The sequence below is a fragment of the Dipteris shenzhenensis genome, chromosome 31 (assembly GCF_047967505.1).
Source record: "Dipteris shenzhenensis isolate YYH24624 ecotype China chromosome 31, Dip_SZ_1.0, whole genome shotgun sequence".
Lineage (NCBI taxonomy): Eukaryota > Viridiplantae > Streptophyta > Polypodiopsida > Gleicheniales > Dipteridaceae > Dipteris > Dipteris shenzhenensis.
The window spans coordinates 25,827,242-25,838,899 of record NC_141626.1 but is presented as its reverse complement, the minus strand read 5'-3'; the positions used below and the strand labels follow the sequence as shown (position 1 = coordinate 25,838,899).

Sequence of the window (11,658 nt, the reverse complement as noted above, 5' to 3'; positions counted from 1 at the left end):
TACAAAACTCTTTACAAAACCAACCGCTCTCTTTATCGTGACAAAATCCATGTCCTTTCTTACTTTCAGAATGATAGTTTACACCTACAAGTCAAGATTTTTTATGGGTGTTATGGAAGAGGACTAAACATGTTACTAGATTCCACTTCTACTATTGTCAGGCTTAGGAAGCTGGCACTACCTTCCTGAACAGCATCAGCCTTTTCTGCTGTGATATCAGGAAAGCATAATTTCCTCTCACTTGAGAATAGACAACAGTCGAAAGACAAGCTTCACATATTTTTAGAAGAGGCAATGTATGAAATAGAAGAATTCAATACATGTTATCCAAGTTTTTACAATCACCCACTATCAAGGGCGCTAAGTATGCAGCCAGGGCCCAGAGGATATGCCAACTAAATGTAATTCTCATGACCAAAAGGTTTTTAAGGGTCAAATCTCACATAACATGATTATTGGTGTTGAGATGGAATTTCACCACACACCACTATTACTTAAAGCATGTTTATTGATACAAACCAAAAGACTAGCTTCAAAGCACCTCGTGCAATGAATAACCCTACAGATGTCAGAAGAGTCTCAATTCAACTCCTCTTCCCCATCCCAGCCATCAATGGTACCAACCATAGAGTAATCTCCCTTCTGGAAAGGGCATCACAATTGTCAATATAACACCCTGCACCTCAGTACATGCCAAAAGAGACTCCTTGGAACATGCAGGCTTCTTGCTGCTCTCCGGCGGCATTCATGAAATTAAATTGACTGGCTCCATTAGCAAGATCGAAAAAAGTTGCGATGTCTTTCAGCCCGAGAGACGTTTGCAGACGTTCAAAATCAAAGAATTTGCGAACATTACACATCTGACATCTGAACTGACTGGCTCCCTTTATATGATATAGAAAAGTTCATGACTAGTGTGGAGCCTGCAGACGTTCAAAATCAAGAAGCTGGAACATAATGCGTCTGACTTCTGCCTTACCATAAACTGCATATCCAAGCCCATGCAGTGCATGTGCCACACCTGTCGAAGCAAAATTCCGGAGTCGTCTGCTTTTTTCAACCAGCTCTTGACGATTATCTGAATACAAAATGTACCTCTGTAGTGTCTTTTCACGGAGATATTTTCCACACAGCCTGTTAAAAAGAAGCTTGCGGTGTTTCTCTTGCAGCCAAAGAGCAGGTCCATCTAAGTGCTTCATAAGCAGCTTTTCTGCCATGACAACATCCTGCATAAACCACAGCTTTTGAAACTCTGTTGAGCTTGAGATAGTAGACATGCTAATATTCTTATTGTGCCTTGTCTTAACAACGCTGAGGTTAAAATTCGAGTTATCTTTCACACAACATCTACAAGCAAGTCTTCCAAAGCATCAGAAGAAAAACAGGGAAGATGTGCAATCTGTAGTCAAAGTTCTTATTTGAAATTCGATCCTTCGAACATAATATGACATTTAAATGTTTTGCATAACATGAGAAGCTTGACTCATAATACCTGAATCTTTTGTCCTAAGTACTCTAGCCGCTCATTGCAAAAACGAGGATGGTCCAACTTGTACATTGAAGGATGAAGAAAAGAAAGCTGCATCCAAGTACAGAGCATGATTAGGCTTGGATTCTTATGCATTGCATGGATGTTTATATCGAAGCTATACTTTTATATTATTATAAAACCTTGGCGAAAGTTTATCAAGCTACGTTTTTTAGTTTCATGATATTGACAAAACATAGTACGATTTTATATATTTTCTTTTAAATCTCTAAGAAAATATGTAAATCCTGGCGAAACTTTAAAATTTTTTCATAAAAAGTTTCAAATCTCGGTGAATGTTTCAAAAATTCATTTTCATTAGGGCTGGGCATATAAACTTTCGATGCCTATAAAAAAGTCACACCTCTTAACAAAACTAACATGAAAAAATAAGGGAAGATGCATTGATACCCATTTTTAGACACATGTTATAATTTTCATTATTCTGGGCCTGCCCTTCACAAACCAGGTACAAAACCATATCATCTTATTCAAACATAATTGTGGCAAATGCACTACAGTCGTTAAAAACCTGTTCTACGAATATAAGCTCAAGCAACTGGATACAATAAACCAGCTCACATTATATCTGTAACGAATTCATACTACTACATGTAGAAGCTCCCTGGTGCATTTTACGATTAGGTTGTATAGGCTGTCCTCTGGCCTGATTGATGAACTTTTTAAACCAACCAGCTGGTGTTTTATGTGTGGACAGGTTGTGAGAGTGCATGCAATGCACATCAGCAGAAGCAATCTTTAACCAAGAATAATTCACACATAAGAGGGAGATAGAAGAGACAAGGTAAACCCGTATATACATCACCCAAGCAGGGTGAAACTGAAGCTCCACCACAAGTACGATATCTGAAAACCATGCTCTCTGTTGGATGCAATGGAAGGAAGTTGGAATGCAAAGAGGAGACAACGAGCTGAAGCAATGGAGTGTACTTGCAAGTGGACAATTAGAAAGTACAAAGGAGAGATCATATAGACCCAAGTATGGCCTAGTGTCCTAGGTGGACCATTTGTCCTACATAAATGTACAAGGAGTTCCAAATGGACTAGGAGTCCTAGGTGGCCTACAAGGCCATACCAGGGCTAAGTGGCAACAAACCCCTCTCCATGGTATGGCTTAAGTATCCTGGATCTTAGATATACTTGGAAACTAAATCGGTTGCACATGATCATTCATGATGGATATAGCAACCTAAGAGCTGTCCAATATGCTTGGATTGACTCATTATTATGCCCCCTTCAAACCTGGCAAATTGGATGCCAAGATAGTAATGCAACCGGCCCATATCTGAACATGCCAACTGATTTCTGTAAAAGCATGTCATACACATAAAGAAGTAAATCAGCAAATCTGATCCACTCTTACAAACATAGAGAGTGACCAATGTGGGGCTGTTCTAAAAGCAAAGGCATAACAAATGTGAATGTATTTTAGCATACCATGCCCAGGGGTGCCTGCTTCAATCCATAAAGGGCCTTTTTCAACTGGCATACTTATTTTCAAAACCTTCAACCTCAAAACCTGGAGGTTGGCTGACATAGGCTTCCTCAATCAAATCACATTTAGGGAAAGCTGTCTTAATGTCAAGTTGGTAAACCTGCCAATGCATGTGCGATGCAATGGCTATGACACACTGAATGGTCGTGATGCGTGAAGAGGGAGCAAGGTCTCCTCAAAGTCAAAGCCATTTGCAGAGCATAGCCTTTCACAACAAGGCAGGCTTGCTGCCACTGAGAGTATCCAAGAGAGACCTTGGGACTGTTTTCTGCTATGACAGCCCTCTTCTTTGCAACTGCCTTTTCAATGGCATGATCATCAAGTGGCTGCAAATTAGGCTGAACGTGAGAATCATGAGGAGGCTGTGTACTGCTAGAAACATTGGGATGTGAACCCTACAAGTTCTGATCTAAATCTGTGTTTGATTGAAAGAGGGGCAGCAAGGAATCAAACACATCAGAGGCATCTACTGAAGGCTTTTTTTTACAGTCCAGCGAAGGCAAGGCTGCATGTTCAGCAAAAACAACATCCATGCTGACAAACCTTCCCTATACTAGGCTGGTACAACCGATAGTGCATTTGACATCCTTATCTTCCAGTTTGTGCCTCAACTAACAAGGAACGTGTGCATAGGCCAAACTACCAAATACCCACATGTGTGAAATCATAGGCTTCTGGCCTATCCATGCTTCATAAGGAGTGGTGCTCTATTGAGCACACAGTTGGCACACATAGTTGGCATCCAACCAAAAGTTGTTGGGCAAAGACTCCCCATTAGCATGCAGCTGGCCATTTTTGTTTAAATTTTGATTTTTGAGCTTTGCACCTCCATTCTCTTGTGGAGTATATGGCCTTGTGCACTGATGTATAATAGCTAAAAATAAAAAAACTCACGGTACATTTACTTCCCCACCTGTCCATGCAGAGGGTCAAGAGCTTGTTTCCACTCTCATTTTCAGCCACGGTAAGAAAGTGCTTGAAACAAGAAAAGACATTGGACTTGGCTGTTAAAGGAAAAACCCAAGTATGTCCAGAGAAGTCATCCACACAGGTGACAAAGGATGAGGTAACCCCAAGTGATGCTGTCTGCATCAGTCCGCATACATCATTATGTACTAATTGCAACTTCCTGGATCCACCAACAGTCCCATCATTTGGAAATGAGAAGCAATCCATTTTGCCCAACAAGCAACCCTCACACACATGTTTTGTAAGTGCATGCATTTGTGGAAGGTCCATGACCATGCACTTGGACTGCATTTTCACCAAACTACCATAATTTAGATGTCCCAATCTCTCATGTTATAAATGTGTGTCTGACATTACAGATTCAGCTGCTGCATTTGCTTCCCTCTTTCATAAGCATCAAGATCGTACAGCCCTCAAAAAAGTGTTACAATAAGTACTATGTTGGAAAGGTCACCTCCCCATCTGTAAGCCCCAATATGAGGAGAGCGTGGGGGAGGGAGACCTAGGGCATGTGCCCAAGAGAAAAGAAAGAGACGGGGCTGCCACATGGGCAGCACCTCACATCAAAAGAAGGGAGGAGGGTACCTGGCTGATTTGTAGGAGCATAAGGCGGAGCAGGGTGGCTGATCTGTAGGAGCATAAGGCAGAGCAGAGGACAGCAGCAGGGACTCGAGAAGAGGCTATGAGCTCACAGGTGACGTCAACAAAAGTACAGGATGAAGGCATACACGTGTGGACAGACCAGCACATGGGTCAGCCAAGAGAGAGGCTGGTTGGGCTGCTCGGAGGCAGCCAACCAGGCCTTATATAGGGCAGACCTAAGGGCTGGACCCTTGCCCTGATGTGAGGGCCAGAGCCCTAAAAGTGTGGACCAAACGCCCTAGAAAATATAGACCCACAGGGGCATTTATAGGCAGACCAGGTCAGGGCCTGGTCAGCATGTGTGGGTCGGCCAGAAGCAGCCTGACTGGTCGGTTTTTGGAGCAAGCCCTGGGCCTATAAAAGGGGGCCATTAAGCCCTCACAAATCATCACTTGGAGCAGCCAATATACAGCAGACAGGAGCAGCAATTAGAGCTTCCTTGGGCCTATTCCCAGAGGGTGAAGGAGACTTAAAGGAGCTGCACATTGAGCTAGTAGGTGCTGCCCACCTAGGCTGGTTTCCAGACAGCAAGGTGGAAGGGATCGGGACGGAGAGTCTACATACGCTCGAGGTGGAGCACGCAGGCTTGAGACTAGACATATCCGGCAGATAGTAGAAGTACCTTGTGGTAAGATCAAAGGACCACGCTCTGGTGGGACTTTGGATTTCTCTCTCTTTTGTATTGTGTCCATAGCTTTGGACAGAAATATATATTCTTTTGGTAGCTTCTATATCTGGCTGGATCATTGTCTATTGATGAGTCTACACATCTATGTGATGCACATAAGTTTAAAGAAGTTTGTGATTCCACTCCCCACACACACTGTGTGGGCTCCTGGGCTATTCTATCAGTCTTCCGCTGTGCATACCCTCTGTTGGTCGATTTCTAACATGGTATCAGAGCCCAAGTAGGAGGCTCACAGGTGTGGGAGCTTGAAAGCAGGGACCTTGCTGAAGCATGACCCTGATTCAGAAGCTCTTGGGAATCGACTTCCACGACTGGAGGACAGTGCCTTGCGAGAAGGAGGGTGACTCAAGTTCAATCAAGTGCATACAGAGTTCTGTTCTACGGAAGGTTGAGTTTGTTCGACTGTGCTGTGTGGTTTAGCAGCAGAGATGTCGATCTCAAAAGCCTCTTCAACCCCTTCTCTCCCTTCCTCCTCCCCCAGATTTCTTTCTTTCACTATCCCTAACTTTGGAGAGAGTGGGAAACTGGATGGGACAAATTACCCTATCCGGAAGGTGAGGATCCAGAGTCATTTAGTGGCTCAGAAGCTGTAGAAACTGACAACGGGAGTGGAGGCGAAGCCGAAGGATATGGTGGACAACAAGGGGAAGATACTCATACCTGTAGATGGAGAGGAGCTCGAAGCTTGGAAAGATAGAGATGCCCACGCCCTAGCATTGATCATAGGGACTACAGCGGACTTTGTGCTTCCTCACATCCAAATGGCCGACACGTCAGTAGTGGTGTGGGCCATTCTGAAGGATCTGTAGCTCTACAACCTGGATATGGATGAGGGAGACTTGGTACATGACCACTTCGTCAAGGTGGTGAGAGATCAACTAGCATCGGTTGGTCAAAAGGTGGACTCATGCCAATTGGCCTTGATGGTACTGAGGAGGCTACCTCGGAGTTTCAAAAGCTTTGTTACGATTGTGTCAGAAGGACAGAGAACCAAACCTTTGACTTTTGAGTAGTTGGTCCATTATTGCTCTAGGGAGAAGCTCTACAACAACGACAAAGATGACACGGCATTGTTGGCAAAGGAAAGGGCAAGCCTAACGGTGGCAAGTCCAAGAAGGATGACTCTCATGACGAGGACGCTTCGAAGAGGAAGCAAAAGAAGAAGTGCTTCTATTTTGATATACCAAGCCATTTTGCGAAGGATTGCAGAAAGAAGAAGGCAAATCGGAAAAACAAGAAGAAGGCTTCCAACTCAATTCAGAGGGTAACACAAAAGCCAAAGCTAATGTGGTGATCGAAGAACTGTTCTTGGTGACATCTCCGTGTGTTACTGAGGTCAAATATGCCAACCTAGAAGCCAAAGTGAAGATGTTTGACATTGACATGTGGGGGTCGACGAGGAGTCAGAAACCTTTGTGAAGGTGAAGGACAGCATGGAGTGCTTGGAATCTTCCAGGTGCGTGGCTGTTGACACTGACACAAGGGTGGATTCCATGGAGTGCCCTAGGGTTTCATGTTTAGATGGATGCTGTAATTTAGAAGGGGGCAGTACAAGATTGCACAAGCTATTGGTATGTGCCTCGATTAGATGCATGGTTTGCTTTCAAAGCAAGCACACAGGCAGTACGACGATCTGGTATGTACTTGATGTTCTTAAGTTAAGCCTTTATAGCATGCTATGGAGAGAATCTACTCCTCATTTGTCTCAGGTCATGCGAGATTGGAAGGAATGGGCCTTCTTCGAAGGCAGAAGATGAAGTGTGGGTGCTTCTTCAAATCTCAGACACAGATTGATGGAAGGTGATGGACAAGGTGTACTAAAGCCAAAAGAGTACCTGCTTGAGAGCTCCGTGAGAGTTTGTGGTCCAAGTTATCTGGAGATATTATTTTAGTGCAAACCTTGCCAAAGGAAGGACAGGTTGAAACAGACCCTCCAAGCATGGTGCCTAAAAGACTCCAAATTGTTCACTCATTATGAGGAGGACAACTCGAAGATCGTGGCATCTGGACTGCTCGAGTTCGAAGGCGAGAACATGACCAAAGGTGGTGGTGCCAGGATGTGCTACCAGAGATGGACCTGTGTACTAGGATGGTGTGCGGAAGCGGAACCGAACCTGGTGGAGCAGGAGCCACTGGATGAAACACCAGGAAAAGATTTCGACTTCGAAATGCTCCAGAGGACTACGACCAGGGAGTTACTGGAGTATCGTCATCGGCGTGTTGGCATTGGGCCAAGATGAGAGGGGGTGTTGGAAAGATCACCTCCCCATCTGTAAGCCCCCATATGAGGCCAGCATTGGGAAGGGAGACCTAGGGCATGTGCCCAAGAGAAAAGAAAGAGAGGGGGCTGCCACATGGGCAGCACCTCACATCAAAAGAAGAGAGGAGGGTACCAGGCTGATCTGCAGGAGCATAAGGCAGAGCAGAGGACAGCAGAAGAGACTCAAGAGAAGAGGCTATGAGCTCACGGGTGGCGTCAACAAGAGTACGGGATGAAGGCACGCATGTGTGGACAGACCAGCACATGGGTCGGCCAAGAGAGAGGCTGGTTGGGCTGCTTGGAGGCAGCCAAACATGCCTTATATAGGGAAGACCGTTGCCTTGATGTGAGGGCCAGAGCCCTAAAAGTGTGGGCCAAAAGAATTTTATAGGCAGACCAGGTCAGGGCCTGGTCAGCCTGTTTGGGTCGGCCAGAAGCAGCCTGACTGGTCGGTTTTTGGAGCAGGCCCTGGGCCTCTAAAAGGGGGCCATTCAGCCCTCACAAATCATCACTTGGAGCAGCCAATATACAGCAGACAGGAGCAGCAATTAGGGCTGCCTTGGGCCTGTTCCCAGAGGGTGAAGGAGACTTAGAGGAGCTGCAGACTGAGCTAGTAGGTGCTGCCCACCTAGGCTGGTTTCCAGACAGCAAGGTGGAAGGGATCAGGACGGAGAGTCTACATACACTCGAGGGGGAGCACGCGGGCTCGAGTCTAGACATATCCGGTAGATAGTAGAATACCTTGTGGTAAGATCAAAGGACCACGCTCTGGTGGGACTTTGGATCTCTCTCTCTTTTGTATTGAGTCCATAGCTTTGGACGGAAATATATATTCTTTTGGTAGCTTCTATATCTGGCTGGATCATAGTCTATTGATGAGTCTGCACATCCATGTGATGCACATAGGTTTAAAGAAGTTTATGATTCCACTCCCCACACACACTGTGTGAGCTCCTGGGCTATTCTATCAGTCTTCCGCTGTGCGTACCCTCTGTTGGTCGATTTCTAACATATGCATTATCATGCATGATAGTTGTCATACACCACACAACGATAACCGTCACAAATAGTCTAAAACCATTTGTAGAGATGGCTGCGAAAGAAATCAGAGTCTTTGTAATACCTTGAACATATAACACTTTCAAAAGAGTAACTATATCCCCCGAAACTGAAGTAGCAAGAAATCCCGCTCTTATACCACTGTTGGATGTGGGTAGCAATGGAAGGAAGCTGGAATACCAGAGAGGAGACGACAAGCTGAAAGCAATGGAGTAACCTTGCAAATCACAAATAATTAGGAAGTGAGGGGTCATATAGACACAAGTACACCCTAGTGACCTAGGTGAACCATGTGTCCTACCTAAAAGGACTAACTGGCCAACAAGGCCATACCAGGGCTAAGTGGCAACACTCTTCTCTACTGGATCTCAGTGGTACAAGTCCCAAGACGAGAGGTGAAGGAACAATATGCCACACTACACACTGCCTGGACACTCTTGCTCTCTTCAATTGACGACTCACTTGTGAGAGCTGTATATAGCCCTAGCAAGGGGCTAGTGTGGACCGACCATAGTTACCAGGGAACAACGTTCCGACATCCAGAACGCTGTTCCAGCAAGCAAGCCAGAACAAAACTTGGAATTCTCAAAGAAAACAGCAAATGCAGCGCAGATATGTATCAATATTGGTGCAGAAGCTACCATGACCTGTGTATAAAGCAACTTACATCTATGTTATGAAAATTGGGAGAAATATAGAGCTCATTTCTTCAGACAGGAAGATTTCTAATGCAAGAGCTTTAGATTCAAAAACCTCCCTGACACATTTTCAAGTAAGTTGCAAATCTTGAAAAATGTTCTAATGTAAAATTCAAAACTTATCAGCATTTTAATCCTTTTAGTCAAGGCAATCTACTGTACTTATTATTAATTGAGAATTGCAATAAATTTTCCTGCCATGAAACCACGGGGCATCCTTAATTTAGGAGTGTACACACCTGAAGACCAAGCTCTAGCTCTGCATTTCTGGCAATCGTTATGCTGGGCTCTTCATCCACACTTGGCAGCGGGTATCCCATTATTTTTAACACCTTTGGGAGACTATCTATCTCCCAAAGATTCCCTCTGAAGCGCTTCATACCTGGTGGCACGCAAGCCCTGAAAAGCAGCGGCTTTGCGAAAAGCGCATCATCTGAAGTCTGTGACAGACAACAACGCTATTCAGTCAACCAAACATCAAAGCATGCATCGTCATTATGAAATGCTGCAATAAAAAACTCTTTGGGAGCAGAAGCTATCATGCCTGGATATCATAAAGATCCTGCCAGGTAAATTGCTTTCTATCAAGCTCAGGAAAGACGAAGTCGTCATCTATACGACCCAGCCTGGGTTTCGGCTGGCCATGTTTTGCATCAGGATCCAGCCCAAGCACTTCAAAAAGCAGGCGATAAACTTCTTTCATGCCCATAGCCAGATACAAAGCTCCAATCAAAGCCCAAAATACTGACCTGGAGCAACAATAGTATTTCTATCAGAGCCTGGACCCTGCAGATAATCCACGATTATGAATGCGGCGATGAAGCTTAAAAATTCCCCGGACGACAATGTCTTAAGGTCCCAGATTTTCAGTCAACAGATTTTAGCATTCTATGCTATGTCATAAATATATGCATATCCGTCTCACTCTCTCTCTCTCTTCCCATGACGCCCACCTGATGGTCTGCAGTCGCAAATCCGTCCTTACTGAATCCATGTCCTCCTCAGGAAAGATAATGCAGTCTAGACTTGCCGCTTTAATCAACTTAGGCAGTTCCTTTTTGTTAGTCAAGCCAAATGCCCGCTCTCGTAAACAGGAAGCTATCTCCTTCGGATGTCGTTGTAAAAAGTACTCCGCCAAAGCTAGTTCCACTACAAATTGTCCTAAAAACCACAGCCGAGAATGACCAATCTTCACGTATCTGGCCCGTTTGCTTCTGTCGCTCTCCGAATGCTGAAATGCCAGGTAAAGGAGAGTGTCCAAGTGGAAAAACGGAGAGTCTTCGGCAGGATCCTCCATCCCTTCCAGGGGGTATCCTAGCGCCTGCTTCGCCTCGGGGAGTTTCTCGTCCATCCATTCGTAATCCTGGGGGCGCAAGGGGGCGGGGGGGAGGCAAGAGCTGAGAAGGGGGAGAGTTTTGAGGGCGAGCTGGGGGCTTTGGAGGAAACGTTCAGCGAGGTTCTTGTCATCGAGGGGGGGTTTAAGGAGGGCTTCACGGACACCAACGAAGGTGGAAGATTTGGGGGGGAGGCGACGAGGGGGGGAAGAGGTGGAGACAGAGGTGATGGGAGGGAGGGGATAAGGGAGGTTTAAGGAGGGAAGGTGATGATCGTAGCAGCAATGGGGAAGAAGGGGGGAGGAGAGGGAGGTGAAGGAGGAAAGGGATGAGCTTTCTTTTGGGTTCTTCCATGGAAGAAGAGCAGAGGCAAGGTCCGCCATAGCCAACCTCCAAGCTCTGAGCTCCAAGGTCCAAGCTTTCTGTGTCCAACAATTGCTTCATCTTCCTCTCCATCTTTTTATTAGTTTGCTCCTCCTTTTCATATCCAACCTCCAATTGAATATTTACCCCTTCCATCATTCACATTTAGACTTCGAGTTATTTTTTCACCACCTTTTACTCCATTCCATCTCCCCCCCCCAAGCATTTTATCGGTCGGACGAGCTCGCTCCTATCGCGTGCGCAGCCTTCATCACACACATCTCTTGTGTCAGCATCCCGCCCACCCGTCCCTCCAACTAGAATGCCAACCCTTCACACCATCTCTTAAAAGATGCCCGCCAAGTCGTTTGTACCCAGCCTAAGGCCCACGTTCACACCACCCACCTGACCAACCATGCCTTGCCTTCGACCGTGGTGTTCCGATGACTTGGTAGGCGACAATTTGAGCAAAACATGGGTTCGCCTAGCATCCCCCCTCCCGACCCTTGCCCAAGCAGCGGTCATCTGGATGTGCACCAAAGAAACCTGCACCAATCATTTTGTTTCATGCTATGGTTCTACACTGTGCCACCCACCCCGT

The 11,658-nt window shown here is 45.6% G+C and overlaps 1 protein-coding gene across 1 annotated transcript; it reads right to left on the bottom strand.

The window, feature by feature from the left end:
* Positions 1–304: 304 nt before the first annotated feature.
* Positions 305–11,134, bottom strand: LOC147881260 (ribonuclease III domain-containing protein RNC1, chloroplastic-like). Its single transcript, XM_087370250.1, has 5 exons — positions 10,314–11,134; positions 9,905–10,109; positions 9,600–9,800; positions 1,493–1,579; positions 305–1,226 (listed from the first exon to the last, which is right to left on the bottom strand). Exons 1-5 carry the CDS (start codon positions 11,075–11,077, stop codon positions 912–914), a joined length of 1,572 nt encoding a protein of 523 aa, XP_087226376.1. The 5' UTR covers positions 11,078–11,134; the 3' UTR covers positions 305–911.
* Between the last annotated feature and the right edge of the window lie 524 nt (positions 11,135–11,658).

Bases quoted from the DNA above. Each gene is read 5' to 3' on its own strand.
- LOC147881260 (XM_087370250.1), bottom strand. From the start codon at position 11,077: ATGGCGGACCTTGCCTCTGCTCTTCTTCCATGGAAGAACCCAAAAGAA. The intron at 1,580-9,599 runs GTGTGTACACTC...ACTTGGATGCAG, and splicing joins AGCTAGAGCTTGGTCTTCAG to CTTTCTTTTCTTCATCCTTC. The intron at 1,227-1,492 runs GTATTATGAGTC...TGGTTTATGCAG, and splicing joins ACTTAGGACAAAAGATTCAG to GATGTTGTCATGGCAGAAAA.